Here is a 22,619-nt window from a genome sequence, read left to right on the forward strand (position 1 = left end):
AAATAATAAACAATTAATAAAGACTGGAAGTCAGACCTCTACATAATATTCAAAGACTAAGATCAGACCACTACTGCTCCAAGCAATAAGTGAAAATCTGAAAATGACTTTGAGAACTATGACTGGGCCAAAGTTACAATCCTTTCTATTTAGCAGTTTCTTTAGGACTGGTTTCCCATAGATCTGGTTCACTGAAGCCTGCTGGCCTTTGTGTTGGGGTCTTCTGGACTATAAGCTTCTCGAGGCCAAAAACTGAAGTTTCTTCATACTTTCATTTCCCCTATCACCTAGCAGAGAGCTCTGCTCACTCTAAGTGCTGTACATATAGCTGCTTCTTACCTGGAGAACCACTGGCAAGCGAAATGGTGATGTGAACACATTAGCCTGGATACCTAGGGCTAGCAGATGAGATAGTGTGGACAAGACATTCACCACAATGGCCTCCTTCATCTCAAAAGGAAGCATGGTATAGACAGTGAAGATGATGAATAGAAAGAAGGGTACCTGGAGAAAGAAGACATATTGAACACAAGCAGCCTCAAAACTGGAAATGGGAAATAGGGAGTAGGTCTCCCTAGGGCAAGTAAGACCACAGACACCTGGGATTTGAAATAAATCATGATCATTATATCCAAGAGCCATTCTCCAGCATGTTTATTATGGAATTTATGATTAGAAGGGACTTCAAAGAACACCTAGACCAATTCTTTATATTTATAGAGAATGACACTAAGTCCTACAGAGTTTAAGTGACTTGTCCGAGGTCACATAGGTAATAAGAGTCACAGTCAGGATTTACATTCCAGTCTTCTGACTTCTTTGCATCTAGCTACCTTTGATGTCAATTATAGGCAAGCATTCCCCTCCTCCTCGCTGTTATGGAATTGCCCATTACCATCATTGCAGAGAGAAGATAAAAAGACAAAAAAATGATACCAAGCCTCTGGCCCTGAAATCAAGCCAATTTGACACTTCATTCATCATTCTAGGAAAAAGCTTGGGTGATAAAGGGAACTCTTTTTTTTTTAAGGTTTTTTTTTTGCAAGGCAAATGGGGTTAAGTGGCTTACCCAAGGCCACACAGCTAGGTAATCATTGAGTGTCTGAGACCAGATTTGAACCCAGGTACTCCTGACTCCAAGGCCGGTGCTTTATCCACTATGCCACCTAACCACCCCTAAAGGGAACTCTTGAGGACAAGAGGGTAAAATTATTAACTGAATTTGAGATATTACCCAACTTATAGCTATCCCTTGGGAGTAAAAGAGACAGTTGATTTGGGAATGACCCTTGTGTTCTGGAGCAGACAAGTAAAAATCATCCAGTTGCCCAACCAGATTCCAAATGTGGTCACTCAGACCCCAAGATGTCTTCATTGTTATATACTTCCTTTAGCAAATGAGCTGCAACCAAAACATAGAACCAAAAAGAAAAAATCTAAATTTGTTGGGTTGTTTTTTGTTTTTTTTTTTTGCTCAGGAGAAAGCCAAGTTTATTCATCATTTCCCACACATTAAAATGCAGTTGGAGGCCAAGATTTGAGTCTGCCAAGATGCATCCAAAGGGAAGTTTAAACTCTTAATAAACCTAAATGCCAGGAAACAGTAGAACTGAAACACTGACACCCTGGGCTTTAACTGAGAGTGGTTTAAAAAAAAGCCTTCTCCACAACAGAGCAGCTTCCATCCTGGGAAAGGATAATAAACCCTCAAAGGAAGCTTGTTCAGCAGGCTCAAGGACAGGACACAAGGCAATTGTCACACTCTCTGGGTTCTGGTTTGCATGAGATGGTTTACATTGTAGGATTTGACTTTCAAGATCCTGGGTTTCAATCCTGTCTCTACCACTTATTACTTGTGTGACCAAGGACAAATCACTCCATCCCAGCCTCTGTTTTCTCATCTGCAAAATGAGGGATATATATATCAAATAACCTATAAAGTACCTTCTTGGTCTTGGCAAACAAATGTGAATCCTGAGCAGTTATCCCCTCAAATCCACCCCCAGGCTAAGGACCTTCCTGCAACCAGTCTCAACTAGTGCCATAAGGAGAGGGTCCCATATTAATACAATATTAGCCTGAACCAACTTGAAGGAGAAAGTAAATTAATCCCTCCACTTAAAACAAAAGCTACCTAATCATTGCATATTCTCCCTCTTACTGCTCCCCTCTAGCTGTACATATAAATGCGAAGGGAGAATTTTTTTAATAGGTCTCTGGTTTCCCTTTTTTCTCAAGGAACAAATTGATTCAGTATAAGTTGGCAAAGGAGTCTTTCATCTGGTTGGGTGCACAAAAGGAAAGTGGTTTACACAAGAGAATTAGTGACAGAGCTCAAGAGTCAGTCTTAAGCACTAGACTGCAGCTCTCCATCAGTGGTGATGAGGGACCTTGGGTCCCAAGGTTACCTGTTCCCACATATAGGTTTCCTCACTCCTGACATCGAAGATTAAGGCAAAACCCAGGGACAAGAAGCAGATCCAGATGACCACAGCAAAGAATTTGAGCCATTTCTGAAAGAGGCATTCGATGTACACCAGCGCATAAATGATGGTAAACAGGATAAGAGTCGTGAAAGCAGTCGCCAGGAAGGCTTGGTGTCTGGAGATGTTCTAGGAGCCAGCCAAACACAAATTACAGTAAGAATTCATATCTCATGATTATCTTCTCTCTAAGTCTACCTCCTTCATGAAGCCCTCTGGTGTTATCCCAGATGATTAACTCTATTGATGATTTTCCTAATTCCTTAATACAATGAAATAATCAGTTGCTTCAGGGGAATAGATAGTTTCTAAACATTCAAGAAGAAGAAGATGGTGAAGATGATACTTCATTTCTCAGTCTCAGTTTCCCTTTTTATCTCTAAAACCTGTAGGAATAATGGCTTAAAGTCATTCCTCTTAGGGAATAAGTATGAATACTCCACTTTTAACTAAATGGACTAGAGACCTTGGTCGTTACAATATTATGGAAGATTAGTAGAATGAGAAAGCCCAACTCATATGGGAAGATGCTTCTTCACACCCCAACTTCATTTTATCACCTTTACTCAGTTTGGAGAGACAGTGCAATGTATTAGAAGGAGCAAAGTTTAAATCCTAGCAGAGCTATTCATTGTCTGATAATGGACAAGTCACTTCCCTTTCAGAGACTCATTTCCTCTTCTTTAAGAACCTTTCCCATTGGGGTACTACTTTAAAATTTATAAATCATTACTTGCAATCACCCCATGAAGTAGGTAATATTTCATTACTTCTATTTTACAGATAAAGAAATTAAAATTATTATGGATAAAAGAAATCCTCATATGACTAAGCTCACAGGACCACTGTGCAAAATACTGTGGACTACTCTTCTAAATTCCTCATGTCTTATTAACATTGGGGATTTTTCTCTGACAAAATCCAAAACCTGCCTAGAATGGAAGTCAATGTGATTTCCAGAACTGGTCCATCAGAGAGAGCAGCAACCAACAAGTCCCTGGGAATCCCTGGAGTAATGTGCAGGGCTCCTTAGTGAGGCCCAGACAGCCACCTCAGTTTTCTCTGCCTCAGAGGTGGGGAAGGAGCTTTCTTATGATCTAATGATTGATTTGTACCAAATGAAAGGGATGATTTTCAGCTTGGGCAGCTCTCAAAAAGAAGCTGTCTTAATCTACATCATCTGTCAAATAGTGGCTACAAAGAAATTAATAGGAACTAGAATCTAGGCTGCCCAAGCAAGGTTTATACTTTCTTCTGTAATAATTGCCAGCACTACTTCCCTTTTGCTGAAGGTCTTTCTTCTAAAACACTGTTATCTCTTTGTAGGACATCCCCTAGTGTCCCTTCAGGTACTACTTCCAGCCCTGTCTCTTCTTACATACATGACCTTGGGCAAGTCATTCAACTCCTCAAGGTCTCAGTTTCCTTGTCCATCAAATGGAGATAATATTAGATGAACTGCTGAAGTCATAGGGATCATTGTGAAGATCAATTGAGATAACTGCTTTATATGAGCTATTATTATTAATGTACAACCAAAGAAGATATGGACATATGGGTTGCAATCTGCTACACTTTTTAGATGTGTGTGCATCAATGAAACAGCCAATGAAGTATTATTATTTATTATTGCAGTTTTCACTAAAGTTACCCTCAGTCCCAACTAGAATGCTTCATGTTGGACAAGATCTATTAGAAATAGCACCCAACCTCATGAGCTTCCCTCTAAGAATGAAAAGTAGCAAATAATGTATTCATGTGGAAAAGACTGGAAAGGGAGATAGAAATTCCTAACATTCATAATCCATAAATTCACGCGTTTATAATTCATAACATAAGATTTAGAATATAAGGTACTTCAGAGGTCAACCAGTCAACTTCCCCCCAAAATTTTACAGAAAAGGAAACTGAGGTCCAACTAACTTTAGTTATTTGCCCAGAGAAGTAAGAAGTAAGGTTGGGATTTGAACCCAGTTCTACCCGTTCCTCTTACTCTGGATACAAAGCTTTTCCCATTGTAAAGTGGGAAGATTTCTCAAAATTTCTCAAAAATCAAAAAAGCAAGGGGTGGCTAGGTGGGGCAGTGGCTAGAGCACCTGCCCTGGAGTCAGGAGTACCTGAGTTCAAATCCAGCTTCAGACACTTAATAATTACCTAGCTGTGTGGCCTTGGGCAAGCCACTTAACCCCATTTGCCTTGCAAAAACCTAAAAAAATAAATCAAAAAGCAAGTGTCACAGTGAGGACCAAAACCTAATTGTCCTGATTCCCAGGCTGTTGCTTTCTTCTTAGACAAGATTAAGAGCAAACACAAAAAAAAACACATTCAAAGGAGACTCCCACCAAACCAGGGCCCTTCTGTCATCACTTCCAAGTCTTACAATATTTTTGAATTTTTCAGAGCTCCCTCATCTATTAACTCATTTGTCTAAACAAAAATTCTATAAAATAATCAGGGCAGGAATCTTATCATACATATAGATTCAGAGATGGAAGAAACCTTGGAGATCATCTAAAACAACCATCTCATCATTTTATAGGTGAGGAAACTGAAGTCAATGAAGTTAAGTGATTTACCCAGGGTTACATGGACATAAGTAGCAGAACTAGTATTTGAACTCTAATCTCTCCTCTGGCTCCAAACCCAACCCTATATCCCTTACATGATTTAATGCAGTAGACAAGCAAGCACTGGGCCTGGAGTAAGGAAGGCCTCAGTTCAAATCCAGATTTTGACACTAATTATGTAATCCAGTCACTGAATTTTTGTCTATATCAATTAGCTAACTGTAAAATGAAGATAATACTTGCACCTATCTCCCAGGGTACACAGTAGAAGCTTAATAAAAGCTTTTTGCCTTCTACCTCCTTTGCTTCCTCAATTCACAGGGAGGAAACTGAGGCTAACCAACAGAAAGTGACCAGCCCATGGTCACATAGTTTGCTGGTAGATCCAGAAGTGGAACAGAGGACTCCCAATTCCTAACCTAGACTCTCTCTCCAACCACCATAGCCAGTCCACTCACCTCACATAAGAAGGCAAGGATGATGAGTATGAGTGAGAAAATGATGGCAATAGAGAGGAAGATGAGCAGGAGAGAGTAGTGTTGGCTCATGTGATGAAATTGTTCATAGCGGGAATCTTTGCTTTTCCACTCCTCATCATCATTAAGGAAATATTTTCCTTTGGTAGGCATCCTTTCTCAGTCAGGTGTCTGCTTCTTTCACTGTCCAAAAGGTAAGTTTGAGGAAGAAAAGAGGAGGTCTTGTACCATAGGTACATCTGACAGTCTCCACTTGCACCACAACTTGCCTGCAGCAGTTCTTGGAGACCAAGGGCAAGTGTGTTGGGGGAATAGGGAGGTGTCTTAAGTTTGATGTTTATTTGAGCCTGGAGGGAAAGCCTGGGGAGACATCCAGCTCTCCAACAGTTCTATGTACCAACATAGACCTCACTCCTTGCTGTAGACTGGCACATCTTTAACTGGTCTTAGGTACTTCTAACCATCTCCCCAGCAGGATCCCGATGCTGCAGATTTTCTTTGTAGATTTTAACAACTATAAAGATACAAGACAAAAAAGAGTTTTAATTAAGCTGGGAGAAGGGGGGAGGCTGAGTCTTCCCATACCCCTTCTTAATTCTGAGATCAGACACAAGTTTGGACATCCTTAGTAGTGAAGTCATTGTTCTTGGGTATCCACAAACCATATATTACATGTAGGTATATTCAGAGATGTAGACTGTGGGAAATTCAAACTCAACTAGAAACTCCCCAGGCCACATATTCATTTAAAAAATTATCTATGTTGTATTGTATTTTTATTTATCTTGTTAAACAATTCATTTTAATCTGGTTCCCAGATAGTTCTGTGGGCAGCTTGTAGCCCATGAGGTAGAGGACCTTAACTATGAAGTCCAGCCTCCTTGGAGAAATAAGGAGTTTGTAGTCTATGAAAGAGAAGTGACTTATCCAAAGTCACAAATTAAGCTAATGGCAGAGGCAGGACTAAAACCAGTCTTCTAACTCCTAGGGCACTGTTTCTTCTGACCACAGCAAAAGCTACTGTTCTGTCCTCCCAAGGTCACACTTCATCATCTAGAAAATGACCGAATGTCCATGGGGATGACACTCCTAGGTCTCACTACAATATCTAAACTGAACTCACAGCTAGGTAATTATTAAATGTCTGAGGTCGGATTTGAACTCAAGTCCTCCTGGCTCCAGGGCCAGTGCTCTATCTACTGTGCTACCTAGCTGCCCCTGAAGTGGAATTCTTTTCCAAATTTCCTTAGCACTTCTCAGTTCATACTCGCAGTTTAGTATCTAATAATAATAAATTGTTCTATGCCTATGTTTTAAATCTATGTGGCAGGTGAAAGTGAAGTGATTCAGGAAACAAAGGTTTAACCTTCCAAGAATATCAATTTAGGGGCGGCTAGGTGGCGCAGTGGAGGGGTGGCTAGGTGGCGCAATGTTGAGCACTGGCCCTGGAGTCAGGAGGACCTGAGCTCAAATCCGACCTCAGACACTTCATAATGACCTAGCTGTGTAGCCTTAGGCAAGCCACTTAACCCCACTTGCCTTACAAAAAAACCTAAAAAAAAATATATATATATATATATATGTATATATATATATATATATACATATATATATATATATATATCAATTTATTAAGCAATGAATGTCAATTGTTCAACAAAGTATGACAGGACCTCAGCTTAGGCCTGGACCTACTGAATACAGAAGATATACTTTTATACAATAAAACAATCAAATAGAGAGGCAGCGCCGTGCACAGCGGGCCGAGCCGGGGACTAGGCCACCATGGGAGACGTGGAGAAGGGCAAGAAGATCTTCACGCAGAAGTGTTCCTAGTGTCACACTGTGGAGAAGGGCAGCAAGCACAAAACTGGCCCCAACCTGCACAGGCTCTTCGACCGCAAGATGGGTCAGGCCGCGGGCTTCTCCTACACAGATGCCAACAAGAACAAAGGCATCACCTAGGGAGAGGACACCTTGATGGAGTACCTGGAGAACCCCAAGAAGTTCATCCCCGGGAGGAAGATGATCTTCGCAGGCATCAAGAAGAAGGGGGAGGGGCGGCTAGGTGCTGCAGTGGATAGAGCACAGGCCCTGGAGTCAGGATGACCTGAGTTCAAATCCGGCCTCAGACACTTAATAATTACTTAGCTGTGTGGCCTTGGGCAAGCCACTTAACCCCATTTGCCTTGCAAAAACCTAAAAAAAAAAAAAGGGGGGGGGCGGACCAGATAGCCTACCTGAAGAAGGCCACCAACGAGTAACGTTTGTCCACCGCCTTATTTAGTTTAAAAAGCAGCCGATGAGACTTTCCTTTTTTTCACATGGACCATAACGACCCTATTTAAATTGGTTTCATCGACCTGAGCATTTCGATCATGAATGGCTATTCTAATAGAGAAATTATGTAGATTAGGTAGGCTTAGGTTTAGATAAAAAATGATCCCTTCTCTCTGTTTTGGTCATAAGCCCAGTCACAACCAAGCTGTCACACTTGAATGTTTATTTTAAAAGATTTAGGCAACTTTTTTTTTTTAAAGCAAGGGCTATGTGCCCCACATCTTAGAAAAGTTTTAATTAAATCTGGCTTCTTTCACCAAACTATGGGGAAAGCCTACTTAATAATTTCATATGACTTTTACCTGTTATGGGGTTTTGGAGGTGGGGGAATTGTTCTGGGGGGGGGGGAGTTATGCCCCAGCCTGTCCAAAGGCCAGTCTCATTGAATCCATCTTAAGTTCCCTAACTTTGTGCATAAGTAACTTAATTACAATGATTTCATTAAATACTGCCTTTAACTTGTTGAAAGGCATTTCAATGTATTGTCTAAGGACTGAGTAAAGGTCATCCCATCACTGCAGAAGTTCAGCTGGAGATAGGATCTCCTGACTTGCTAAGTACCTGTTTTGAAGATCTGTTGAATTGAAAGATTACAGACATGTTCTTAGTATGTGAATAGCAGTGGTATATTCACTTGGAGAGTCCAGTTTAGGGATGTACCATTAGTACTACATCTGTAGCCATATTTAAAACTTAATGCACTTGGAGGATTCAGTTGTATGGAGATGTGCTATTAGTGCATCCGTGGTCACCCCCAAAACTTGATTCAGCAATTAAACATTTGTGAATATAAAAAAAATCAAATAAGACCAATTAATTAAAGGCAAACAATATATTAGGATAATATGATATCTAGTAGGGTGAAAGATTAGGGACTTTCCAAATTGGGAGAGGGAGGTGAACAGGTGCAATTCCCTGAAATCAGAAAAGGAATGTCCCACTTCCCCAAGTGTCTGAGAGCGCTCAAAGAAACATGGATACAATAGCTGATGGATCAGTATGAGGCCAATTTTCAGATAAGACATATGGGTTGCTTGAGGTGTACAAATGAGAAAACTCTTTGGATCTGACTGGGTTTCTTGTCAGGATATCCTAGGTCCTTACTTAAGGGTCTCCAAACAGCAAGGCTAGGTTCAAACAATACAAGAAGGTTTTCTCTCAATTTCCATAATTGAAGAAAGTTTGCTCACATGACAGAAATTGGGTTGGAGCCATAACTGATTAGAAAAGGAATTGAATTGGCCCCAGAACTGAGTCACAAGATGGAGTCAGTATTATTCAATCAGTTCTGACAACTAGCCACTTGCTGTTCTAATTCCCTGTTTTTCTCTTTTCATTTTTATTCTGCCACATCTATGCATCTTTTTCTCTCCAATTCAACTGCAAGATCCTTGATGGCAGGGGTCTCAGTGTTTATGGAACATATACCATCATAGATCAAGGCCTGGAAGGAAGTGTAGATCCACCACCTTCATTAACTTAATGAGGTCATAGAGGCAGTCTCTTCAGAAAGGCTAGATTTGAAATCAAATCCTCTAACTCCAGAGACAGTGTTCTTTTCATTGACTCTAGCCCAGAGATAGACTGGGCAGAGAGTAATTCAAAGGATTAATATTGACTTGGCTAATTGATTCATTTGGGGAAACTCCCCATACAGCATCTTTTTTAATCAGCTTCAGTGCTTTAATGCTGTTCCTCTAAGATCGTAGTCATTCTAAGACTTAGACATCTATAATCCAAGAAGCTGCCATAGAGGCGAATCTAAATGAAGAGGCCACTTTCCATTCAGTTTAGGTTATCTTTACTACACAGTTGTCCTCAGACCTAGGAATTGCAAGAAGCAGCATCTGCCCTGGAGGACTGCCTAGCCCCCCATCTTTCTCTCTTCCATATTTCCTGCCCTCTTATTAAAGGGATAGGAATCATTCCCTTTGCCTCATATGAACTTCTCCATTTCTCTCAAGTATTGCTCAGATTCTGTCTAATCACTCAGAATCAAAACTTCATGTCATCTTCAGCTTCTCATCTCTCATCTTATATATTCATTTATCTCCAAAGTCTCATCATTTCTATCTCCAGAATATCTTTTTCATCTGTACCTTTCTATCTTCTTACCTAACCGGTACTCTGTTTCATATTCTCATAACTTCTGAATGCCCTACCCATGACCTCCTCGTACATTGAAAAGAGAACAGGCTCAATATTGGAGGAAATTAATTCAAATCTTGCTTTTTTACAATTCACTACCTATGTGATCTCGAGCAAGTCATTTAACTTCCTTGTGTGTCATCAGTTCAGTCTTTTTTTCAATTGTGTTCAACTCTCTGTGAGTCCATTTGGGGTTTTCTTGGCAATTTGCCATTTCTTACTCCAGCTCATTTGACAAATGAGGAAACTAAGGCAACCAGAGTTAAGTGACTTGCCCAGGGTCTCCCAGTTAGTAAGTGTCTGATGTCACATATGAACTCCAGAAGATGAATCTTCCAGACTCCAGGCTCTTCTTTGTGTCATCTAGCTGCTACTTGGGACTTCTCTTTCAACTATGATAAGCTTCTCTCTTTGAGGTCTCCCTGCCTCAAATATTTGTCCTCTCTAATCCATACTCAAGTATATTTTCTGAAAAGCAGATCACTTTCCAATATAAACATCAGTGCTCCCTATTGCTTTTAGGACTAAATATAAACTTATCTACCTCTAAAGCCCTTCCCATCACCTATCCTTCTATTCTCACAGTATTCATTCCTCTCCATCAGACACTCAAGTTCAGAGGCAATAGCCTTCTTCCTGTTCTTCATATTCAATACTGTAACTTTACATTGACTTTTTCCCATGCCTGTCTTCACCTTTTAAACTCCCTTGTTTCCTTTATAATTCAGCTCAAATATTATCTACATCAGGAGCTATTAAGCTAGGATCTACAAACTTTAAAAATTTGATAACTATTTAATATTTCCTTTGTAATTCTAGGTGTTTTATTTTATCATTTAAAAACATTCTGAGAAAGTCCTTAAGGTTTTACCAGATTGCCAAAGAGGTCCATGACATAAAAACCATTAAGAACACATGTTCTGAATGAAGTCTTTTCTGATCTCCCCATCTGCCAGTGCCCTCCCAAACCTGGAGTGAGAAAAATGAGTTCAAATCCTGTCTCAGGTATTACTAGCTAGATAAATGTGGGCAAGTCACTTAACCTCTGTCTGCCTCAGTTTCCTCTTCTGTAAAATAGGGATAATAGTACCTACCTACCAGCTAAAATAAGTTAATATACATAAAGTGCTTTGCAAATTTCCAAGGATCACATAAATGTTAACTATTATTTATTCTGTAGATCCTTCCATATGCACATGGAGATTTCCTATAGCAGTTCCTATAAGTTCCCTGAGGGCTAGGACAATTCATTTTTGTTTTTGTATCCCCAAAGTCTAGTAGTGTCTAGCATATTGTAGGTGACTTACAAATATTTGTTTATTGCTGGGGCAGGGTGAAGGAGTTAAAAATTTAGGAGTTCTCTGTAATATACAATATAAGAAGATTATTCATTTTGTCACCATAGAATCATTTCAAATATTAATGATGGTAGTACTTTAAAGTTTGTAAAGAGCTTTTCTGAGTGTTCATTCAAGGGGCAGCTAGGCGGTACAGTGGATAATACACTGGCCCTGACACTTACCAAAAAAGCTAAGTAATTTAACCCAGGTCACACATGCAAAGTCCTACCTCACAATTGTTTTTTCCCTTTCCTCTCTCTTGACTTCCTGCCACCAATACTCTCAAGGAAAATAAAATCAAGCCTAAAAAAATAGAAAAGAAAAAAGAAAAAGGAAATTTATTATCCTTAATTAATAGATGGGGAAACTGTGGCTCAGCAAAGTTAAATGACTTGCCCAAAGTCACACAACACCCACCCTCTTGTCCACACTGACTAAATTTGTATTTAGTCACTTTATTCAGATGTATACATGTTCAGAATAATCACCTAAAGAGTTGATAACAAGAAGAAAATAATAGCTGGAAAAAATAACTCTCCATAAACATCTGCTCAAAATCTAACTCAGCAAAGCATAAAGCAGAGCTGTCTGAAGACCTGGGCTAACTGGCTAAGCATCTCAAGAATGTCGGTCGTCATCGAAAAGATGTTTCTCAGCCTCAGCTCTGTGGTTCATTCACTTTGCATGCACAGTTGGAATCCCAGAATTTCAGAGTTAACAGGGAGTATAGGAGAGCCCCCGTCACAAAAAAGACCATCTTCCCAGAACTCACCCATTGAATGGCTAAATGGAAGTTAGCTTAGAGATCATCAGATCCAATTCCATCATTTTACAGAAGAGAAAACTGAGGTTCAGGAAAAATTAAGCAATTTATCCTGGGTAACAAATACAAAGTCTTATCTCACAAGTGTTTTTTGCCTTTTCTCTCTTGACTATCAATACTAGCATATTGTAAGTGATTAATAAATACTTTTTATTGTTTAGAGTGGGGGAGAAAGGAGTTCATAATTTAGAAGTACTGAGTAACAGCTATGTACATTATAAGAAGATTATTCATTTTACAGCAAGTGGTCATTTCAGATAACAATGATAATGGTAACTCATATTTAAATATTAAATATTTAAATAAATTTTAAGATTTGCCATTAATACTCTCAAGGGGAAAAAAAATATTCTCTTTCTTCCTCTTTCCCTTCTTGCCCCACTTCCCCTCTCTCTTAAAATAAAATTCTAAATAGGGAAAAAAAAACACAGATTCAGAGGCATAATATTCAAAGTGTGTTTGCAAGTGAGGCTGGGACTGGCAGTTCAGTCCCTGGTCAAACACTCATCATTCAGGATTAATGAAAAGGGCTTCCATGGCAACCAGGGAAAGGAGAGAAAAACTGCACTAAGAGATGAGTGACACTATTTCCCCCAAATGACAGGTACTCTCAGAATGAAGTCTGGGAAGGACCATAAGAGAAAGGCAGCTCAATAGAAGCCCAAGTCCCCCTCCCTCCTCCTAGTCTATGGCACTGCCTGTAGCGAAGGGGGTGGTGAAGTGAAAGATTTGATTAAGATTTGATAACATGAACACAGCTTCTTCAGTCTTCAATTATCATCTCCATGGCTGCCCTTGGCTCATCTCCCAGGAATAGTCCCCACCACACCCCTACCCTCAGAGAGTTGGCAGCAAAGTCAGATCAGAATGTAGAAAACATTTTTATTGCTGAGAAGGGGCATTTAACTACCCTCTGAGTGTACCTGGCTAACAGTTGTGCACTGCCCAGAAACAATCATGAAAATACTTGTAAAGACTATATTAGATCTAAAGAGGTTTTAGAGGTTATCTGGACCAGGCTCCCACCCCGTGAAAGAATTCCCCTAATATCATCTGGCCTCAGCCTAAACTTTTCCAGTGACAGGAACTCACTACCAGAGGAGGAAGTCTGTATCATAGCTCTGGTCATTAGAAAGTTCTGGTTGAAACTCTAATCTCGGGGCAGCTAGGTGGCGTAGTGGATAAAGCACCGGCCCTGGAGTCAGGAGCACCTGGGTTCAAATCCGGTCTTAGATACTTAATAATTACCTAGTGTATGGCCTTGGGCAAGCCACTTAACCCCACTTGCCTTGCAAAAACCTAAAAGAAAAAAAAAAACCCTGTAATCTCCCCCATCCCACATACATACCAATGCTCTTAGATCTATCCTCCACAGTCATCAGATAAGTTCAATCCTTCCTTTTGCATGATAGCACCTCTGGTATTTGAGAACAATCATCAAAGTCTTTTTCCACCCATCCCCAAGGTCTTCCTTTCTCTGTACTACCATACCCTAAGTTCCTTCAATGAAACCTCACTATTTTGGTCCTACTCACTAGTTAATCAGTGTCCCTCAAAAGTTTAGAGCCCATGAACTTCATCTGTACAACATTTTTAACTTTTCAGGGAGTATTCACATCATTGCCCACATTGGACAATCACAACTATTCTTGTGAAGCAAGCAGTGCAAGGGTTAGCAGTCCCATTTTGGCAAACGGAAAATTAAATGATCACAGAATCATAGACTGTCAGAGTTGGGAGGGAGCTTAGAGATCAGTTCTTCTACTCCCTCTCATCTTCTGAGGTCCAGGGAAAATATGACTTATCCAGGGTTTCAAAGATGGTTAGCAATACAACATGACTAATTTGGAAATATGTTAAACACAATTGTACATATACAACTTTTACCAGATTATTTGCCACTATGGGGAATGGGGAGGAAACAGAAAGGTAAAAATGTGGAATTCATAAACTCGCAAATGGATAAATTTTGAAAACTATCTTTTCAGGTAGTTGGAAAAATAAAATAAAATAATAAAAAGGATACTGCTAGAACCAAGAGTAGTACCCAGGTCTTTTGACTTAAATCTTCTGCACTCTTTCTACCTGCTTCCTCTATGAGCATACTATATTCAAGCAGATTGCAACACCCGCTCAGAAACTCTAATTTGCCTCTGTGGGAACAAGAGCTGACATTTACATAGCTTTAAGGTTTATGAAAGCATTTACAGTCATGATCTCATAGGAGTCTCCCATCATCTCTGGGTTGTATCCACCCCATTTTATATGGGTAGAAACTCAGCCTAAATGAATCCCTATAGTTAGACACCTGGTAAGTGATGGGCATGGAATCCAAACTCAAAGATCTAGAGTCAAGCATTCTTTCTATTATGACCCTTACTCATAGTTCATCTTTATATGGAAACCATCCTCTCCAGTTTCCAGATGGATGAAGCCATGTTCAGGAAACAGTTAAGACAGCTAGCTTTGAATCAACTATTCCTGGATTCTCAAACTACCTTTGCCCAAGAAGCCCCAGAACCGTAGTCAACAATCCTCTGGTCTGAGAGCCGCAATTAAGTTGTGCAGTCAAGTTGTTGCAAGGCAGAAAACCTGTTCCTTTCTAATAATGCTTCACTAATCCCCCTTCTTTCTCCCCTCCCCCACCTTACAACAATTCCCACCTCCTCACATAGAAGCAAACAATTCCAATTACTCAGAAGGGTTAGAAGGTCTTGTCCCAGGAAAGTCACCAGGGAAACTCCAAAGTGACAGGTTTGCTGGTTTGCAAATGCCGCCATCACCCATTATCACAGGACTTTGTAGGAGAGGGTCCTGGACCACAGAATATCCAACAGACACAGGTGGACCGAAGAAACAAAACCAGGGTCAGAGAGGAGAATGAAAATTTAGGAGAAAAAGTTCCAAGAAGTTTTTGAGACAATCTCTAGACAAATGTCAAAGACATTTGTCCCATTAGAACATCCTCCCACAAGGGTAAGGAATTCAGGGAAGCAAGATATAATCACCTGAAAGAAGTCAGCTGGTAAAGTATCTAGTAGTGTTTCTCTAGGAAGTGAACTTGTTTAACTCTGGGCTGGCTGTCAACTCCACTCTGTACCTGCTGCCCTGCTTGGTTTCACCTCCATAGAACAAGATGCTTTTCTCAGGGTAAAGCTCATCACCTCTAATTTCATCACCATGCTGATAATTCAAGCCTGAACTGACAGCACCTCTCTCATCCTCTGCTCTCCTCTGATTAGAAGACTGTGGGGTGGAGTTACAAACTCCTCCCAACGCCTTCCTTTGGAGAGGATAGAACTGGACATGATTCATTCCACAGTAGATAGCTGTCCTTCTTTGTTTCTTCTCCAAAAGACTGGTCTCAGTCTCTATCTATCTCTATCTCACTTTATGTATCTGTGTCTTTATGTATCTGTCTCTCTTTATCTCTATGTGACTCTATCTCTCTCCCCATCTCACTGTCTCTTCCTCTGTCTCTCTGTCCCAGTCTCTCTCTCTCTCTCTCTCTCTCTCTCTCTCTCTCTCTCTCTCTCTCTCTCACACACACACACACACACACACACACACACACACTCTATATGTCTGTCTGTCTGTCTGTGTGTGTCTCTGTCTGTCTCTCTATTCCTCTCTCTGTCTGTCTGTCTGTCTGTCTGTCTGTCTCTCTCTCTCTCTCTCTCTCTCTCTCTCTCACACACACACACACACACACACACACACACAAACACCCTTTCTTACATCCTTTTACATCTTGTTTCTCCTCCCCATTAGACTATAAACTTTTTGAGGGTAAGGACTTCATTTCATTGATTGTATCCTCAGTGAAATCCAGTCATTTGATACAAATGACTGTGAAATCCATTGAAATCCAGTCATTTGATAGGAATCATTTTTATCACATATTATCTCATACTTCTATAAAAACATAGTATTTAAAATAAATCTTTCAGGGTCAAGTGTATATTTTACCAGTTAAAGAGCCCATTTTCAGGATGAGCATTTGCACCTCGAAAAAGGACAATACAACAAATCTTAATAAAGAGAAGGAAAAAATATTAATGCAGTTTATTGTGTTTTTGTATCCAAGAGAGCAGTTATTAAACATTTACCAGCAACTACAATACATAATAGCCAGTAGAATGCTAGGTGCTAGGAGCTAGGTGGCACAGTGGATAGAATCCAGTCTGACTCTTCTTGGTCCTGTTTTTGAGGGGTTTTCTTGGCAGAGATGTTGGACTGATTTTCCATTTCCTTCTCCAGACCATTTTACAGGTGAGGAACTAAGGCAACCAAACAGGGTTAAGTGATTTGTCCAGGGTCACTAGAAAGAGCCAAATATGAACCCAGGAAGATGTCTTCTTTATTCCAAGTCCAGTGCTCTAGTCACTCTGTTACCTAGCTCTCCAGAATCAGGGGGATCTGAGTTCAAATTAGACCTTGAACTCTAGCAAGTCACTTAACCTCTATTTGCCTTAATCCACAGGAGAAGGAAATGGCAAACCATTCCAGTATCTTTGCCAAGAAAACTCCATGGACTATAGTGGCATAGTCCATGGAGTCATGAAGAGTTGGACATGACGAACAATAAAAAACATAATGGTAAGTTCCTTGAGTGCAGCAAATGTTTCATTTTTGTCTTTATGTCCCTGAGGCCTAGAATATAACAAGAGTTTAATAAGAGTTTTCTGAACTGAAGTTATGCAATAGTTTCTTTACAGACAGATATATTAGAGAACTTTTTTAAACAAACATTTTAAAGGCTTCCCGGATGTAATTCTCTCCTGTCATTTTTTTTAGTCAATAAATTCCACTTTTTCTCCTCCTTCCCCAAACCTGCTTATCTGTGAAGGGAAAATAAAACCAAACCCTCATGTTTTTGCCTGTAGAGAATGAAGGTTGCAGTCCAAAGTTGGGGGGGGAAAGAAGGAAGAGAATCAGGGTGTGGTCAGCAGTCTGAGAGTTAGATAGAGAAGCTTCTTAATTCTACTTAGCGTAACAAGTATTCTCACCATATATCCAGTGATAGAGGACCTGAAATACAGAGATTACAAAAATATCCCAAAGTCTGTCTCTGTGTTCATGGTGGCTCACAGTGGGAAATAAGATGAGTACATAGATAACTACAATATCATTGTTGTTCATCTTTTGAAGAAGACCAGTGACACCCACAATGATATCACAAATGAGTGATGACTTGCCTTAATCAAATTGAAGTGAAACAGTGTGGAACAAAGTCATTATGTCTCACTCTCTCTTACAGAGTCATTGAAGTCTCATGACAAGACAAAAGTCAGAACTGATGATGGCTCAGAATGCAGGGGATAACCTTGGCATCTTCAATGTCTGACCATACCATAAGGACTCCATAGCACCTGCTTCAGCCACTCTCATAGTTATTGGAATAAATTGTCCTTATTCACCCATTCCACATGGGAAGGTCTTCACAAGTTTGTGAACTAAACCCTCTGAGGGGTTTTGACCTGTTCATTATTCTCAAACTCAGTTCATCTGCCGATACAATTTACCTGGGTGTTGGCCCCAATACATGTCACAGTTTTTTGGAGTCACAGGTGAAAACTAGGTGACAGGTGGATACTAAAGGTGGATGAGCACCCTGGAAAAGGACTCCACAACCCCTCATACCAGAGGTGCTAGTTCTCCCTGAGTAGCCAATGCACCTATTAACTACAATATAGATTTTAAAGCAAAACAAAATACAGCAGAGGAATTGTGTTAGAATAGAGAGATCATGGATTCTGAAGTTAGAGAGTCTGGGTTCAAATCCCTCCTCTGACACTACCTATACCACTTTGAGCAAATCATTTACCCTTCCTGAGTCTCAGTTTCCTTATCTGTAAAATGAAAGGGTGGAATTCAATGGCCTCTAAATTCTGTTCTGGCTCTGAATCTATGATCTCTTTGCACAGGCTATGAGAGTCAAAAAGGAAAGAAATCAAGTCCCCTCCCCACCTGTGAAGGGATCAGATCAGAAAAGGTACATTTAACCTGGGTCTTGAAGGAGAGGTAGAATTTCAATCAAACCCAGGAATTCAAGAAAATCCTAGGAATTCTCTTTTTAATCAATTGCAAAATATTTGAAGCCCAAGTCAAAGCTGACAACCTCCACAAATACTTTTCTTATCCCTCAAGTCCAGGATCAGAAATGTGGGATTCTCTTGTCTGATCTGGATTTGAAACCAGGGGTCCCGGTTTTGCATACTTACTCTTCCATACCACCTGTCACCATGGACAGGTATGAACCCAGGATCTCTTAAGTTTCCTCATCAGTGAAATAAGCTGGTTAGACTAGATGACTTTTAGCTCACAATCTGTGATCTCCTCCAACACTTATCCTGAATCACGTCCTGTCTTGCACTGTTGTCTAAGAGCCCTCTTATATATATTCATCTTGTCTCCCCAACAAAATTATAATCCCTTTAAGGGTAAGGAATAGGTCTTAGTCTTAGGACCAGTGCCTAATCCTGGGCTGATCACATAGAAAGCTCTTAAAAATTTGCTGAGTTGAGGCAAATTCAACCTGGCCACTCCCTCCACCAACAAAGAAGCCAACTGGGAATACTTTTTCCTGGGTTCCCAGTCCTGTTTAGATAGAGAAGGAAACTATGGCAACATAGGCACATAAGCCTGGAAGAAGACCCTCACCATAACTGGCTCTTTTAGAGCTTGAATTTTCAAATTTCCCTGAATTTCAAAACCCCAGGAAGTTTTTCCATGGTCATATACACCTGGAATTTATTTTTTTAGTACAAAGAAAAGGGAAATGGGGTTCTTTGCATGGAAAAAAACCAAAGTTCTGGTCACTAGGATACACAATCTCCCAACTGGGAAAGGGACCCGCTGTAGTTTGACTGGCCTGAAAGAAAGGGCAGGCTAATTATCCACATTGCTAAGCCCAGGCTGGATCCGTGATGAACACTGACAGGTTCAAATGAGACAATGAATAGCAAAGGACTTAGAAAGAGCACAGGTTATCAATGTTGGAGGCTGGGGATGGCTAGAAAGAAATTGTCTGGATCTCCGAGTTCATCTGTATGAAGAAATCAGCAGCTCAGCTGGGTTTGACAGTTTTCAGAGTGATTTGGTACACTGATAGGTTAAGAGATCTGTCCATGGCCCCACAGCCAGAATGTGTTACAGACAAACTTGAACCCAAGACTTTCCACCTCCAAGACTTGACCTTCAAGTCATTCTATCATGCTTTCTCTCACTTTAATAAAGCTATTAGTATTTAAAGGCTTAATCTATCACTGTAGACACATAAAACTATTAGACTTGGAAAGGATCATAGAGACAACAGAGTTAAGTCTCATTTTTCAAAGGAGAAAACTGAGACAGGAAGTGACTTTCCCAAAATAATGTTAGTCAGTGATAAAAGTTAAAGAGAAATTAAGGGTCTGATTTGTGGTAGACATTGAAAGGGAACTACTTACCCATAGCTCCTTTCAGTTCCCATTTTCAATCAAATCCCACTCTTTTCAAATCTTTGTCTTCCCTTCTCCCACCCCAGACCAGATAGCATGGGGAAAAAACCCACTCTGGTTGGGATGAATAGGTGGAGTAGGAGAATCATCCTCAAAAGTGAGGTCTCTGAGATAATGTCCATGCTCTGAAATACTGCTGTTGTAAACTCAATACAAGATAAAATGTGCCAAAAATGGATGGTCCAAAAAGTCAAAGCATCAGAACCTCAGGAAGGGAAGATAAAGGAAAAATACAATAGAAGACTTGGTACAGAACAAGAGAACCACCAAGTTAAAAATTAAGAAGATTTTAAAGAAAGTGTTTTGAACCAATTGGCACCTAATTCCTACTTCCAAAAAGAGATTATGGAATCATAGATTTAAATAATAGATCTTGGAAGTCATCTACTCTGGCCCCTCATTTTGCAGATGAGATGACCTGCCCCAAATCAAAGTGGTAATAAATGGCAAAGTCAGGATTCAAATCCAGGTCTTCTGTATCTAAAGTACAAGAGAATGGACACCAAGTTAATTTATAGTCGTATTGGACCAATTTCAAGAAAGTCACTGAGTTCAGACTTTGGTCATCATTCAAGTCATGTACCTATGTATCCAGTTCCATAAACTTAAATTACCCCAAGCCCAGATTCAGTAAATTTAGCCAGGAAGATTGAAAATAGATCTCACATGCATAGGTGAACTTTTATTCTATCTTCCTTTTTAATTTTTAAGTTGTATTATCTCCACTATCTCTAGGTTCTCTCACTCAAGAATGGATTCTCTGAAATTTTTTCTTCTCTCTACTTTAGAAATGTAGCAGGATGCATCCTGTGAAAGGTCACTGACACAGGAAGTATGTCCACGGATATCTCAGATGTACCAGAGGCTGGCACCTGGTTCACAGCTTCAAAATTCCAGCCCTAGTACAACTTCCTGGTACTTTCTCTTCAAATTAGGGCCAATGAAAGACAACAGCCTTGGGGTGGCTAGGTGGTGCAGTGGATAAAGCACCAGCCCTGGAGTCAGAAGCACCTGGGTTCAAATCCGGTCTCAAACACTTAATAATTACCTAGCTGTGTGGCCTTAGGCAAGCCACTTGACCCCATTTGCCTTGTAAAAACCTAAAAAAAAAAAAAAAAAAAAAGACAACAGCCTTGTAAATGAAGGTACCAGGTCTGGGCTAGGCAGAAGAGAAATTGTTTCCTCTAACCCAGACCCCATTCTTTCATACATGGTACACTGACCCCTTCAGAAGAGGCCAGAGGAATGTATGTGACATTAAGGATCAGCCATTTGTAAGTGAGGAGGTAAAAGAAATGGGTAAATAGAAGAAACCATGCTTGAATACATCTTCTCTATAGAAAAGAAGTAACAGGAATGATCAAAGACAATTCTAAAGGACTTATGATGGAAAATACTGTCCACATTCAGAGACAGAATGATAGCATCCAAATGCAGACCAAAGTATACTATTTTTACTTTTTTTAAACTTGTTTTATGTTTTTCCCTCTCATGATTTTTCCCTTCTATTCTGATTCTTGTTTCACAACATGACGAATATGGAAATATGTTTAACATAGTTATATATGTACAACCTATACATATAGGGGATGTAGGGAAGGAAAGGATGAAGAGAGAAAGAAAAATGTGGAACTCAAAATCTTACAAAAAATGAATGTTGAAAATTATCTTAGCATGTATTTGGAAAAATAAATAAATTTATATATGTATACCCACACACATAAGTGAAAAGAAATACAAGAGGAAAAAAAGAAAAGGAGTTCCCAGATACTGCACCCCTACCTGGTTTCCTGGGGCCAATATCTACAGTGCTTGGTTCTAGAGGGAAAAATTGGGAAGAATGGGTGAAGATGCAAAGGAGCAGATTTAGACTGATTTTATGGATAGAGAGAGGGAGAACTATCTAAAAGCATCCAAAAGTTCTGTCCAAAAGCAGAGAAAGGGTAGCCCAATCAGATCTGGAGAAGGGAGTGAGTCTCATTTGTGTATGGTAAGGCCCGATAGCTCCCTCTAAGCTCTGAAACAATGATGTTGTGCAGCAGATAAAAAAGCAAGCCTTGTGTTTCAAGGCCAAAATGGGTGGTCCAGAGGACAAGAGCTACAGGACTGCAGAGAAGAGAAGATAATAGGAAAGAAAATATGGAATCAATGGACTGACTGGAAGAAAGTCCCAGCTGAAACCAAAGGTCATCTCTCCCTAAGCTTCTACCTAAGGTCCATGTAGGTAAGAATTAAGAATCTCCTCAGGGGTTGTGGCTTCTCCAAGGCTTGTGAAACAAGAAGATCGGCTGCCCTAAAAAATGAGCATGTCCAACATTTATTTTTTCTTCTCCTTCTCAAACTTCTGCTTTCTTCAAACAAGGAAAGTAGAAATGTCCTCTCCCCCAAGGGGTAGAAAATGGAGTATTTCAAGTGTAGGTTTCAACTGTCTGAGTAGAAGGAACACTGTGTTTTGGAAGCTGAGGATCTGGCTTGGACTCTTTCCTCTGGCACTTAGCACCTGAGGATCCTTGGGAAAATTACTGAATCTTTTTGTGTTTCATTTTCCTCATATTTTAAATAGGAGGTTGAACTAGATAACCTCAGAGGTCCTTGACAGCTCTAAATCCTTGATCCTAGAAATATGGGGTGAAAGCAGTGGAGATGGGCAGAGAAGATATTGAGGAGAGGAGAAAATTCCTCAGTCATGGTTTTTGCGAGAAAGATGAACCTGGTTATTGGAAGGAACCTTTCTCTTTGAAAGCTGCCCTAAGATAAATCATATCTCTCTGGCCTCAGTTTCCCCATTGGCAAAATGAAGGTCCTCAAGCTGGGAGATAGAATGGTTAGTGCCTCCCAGAAGGGGCTATGACTCCACTCTGCAGACTTCATCAATATTGCTAACCACAAGAGGAAACCGAAATGCTAAAACAGCAGAATAACTTTTGAAAGTTTTGAATT

General features: G+C 40.1%; 1 protein-coding gene across 11 annotated transcripts in view; it reads right to left on the minus strand.

The window, feature by feature from the left end:
* ADCY7 (adenylate cyclase 7) overlaps window positions 1–22,619 on the minus strand; it is a 134,469-nt gene that overhangs the window by 66,672 nt on the left and 45,178 nt on the right. For 8 of the 11 annotated variants that reach the window (XM_074211362.1, XM_074211360.1, XM_074211359.1 and 5 more), the window contains 3 exons: window positions 5,509–6,040; window positions 2,409–2,612; window positions 340–504 (listed from right to left, as the gene is read on the minus strand). In XM_074211362.1, the coding sequence (XP_074067463.1) occupies window positions 340–504; window positions 2,409–2,612; window positions 5,509–5,679 (540 nt within the window). In that variant the 5' untranslated portion in view covers window positions 5,680–6,040. Of the gene's footprint in view, window positions 1–339; window positions 505–2,408; window positions 2,613–5,508; window positions 6,041–11,583; window positions 11,658–15,185; window positions 21,279–22,619 lie in introns of those variants that run through there. The other 3 variants (XM_074211358.1, XM_074211365.1, XM_074211366.1) reach the window with 3 other exon arrangements.

Source organism: Macrotis lagotis, chromosome 1, assembly GCF_037893015.1.
Source record: "Macrotis lagotis isolate mMagLag1 chromosome 1, bilby.v1.9.chrom.fasta, whole genome shotgun sequence".
NCBI classification, from domain to species: domain Eukaryota; kingdom Metazoa; phylum Chordata; class Mammalia; order Peramelemorphia; family Peramelidae; genus Macrotis; species Macrotis lagotis.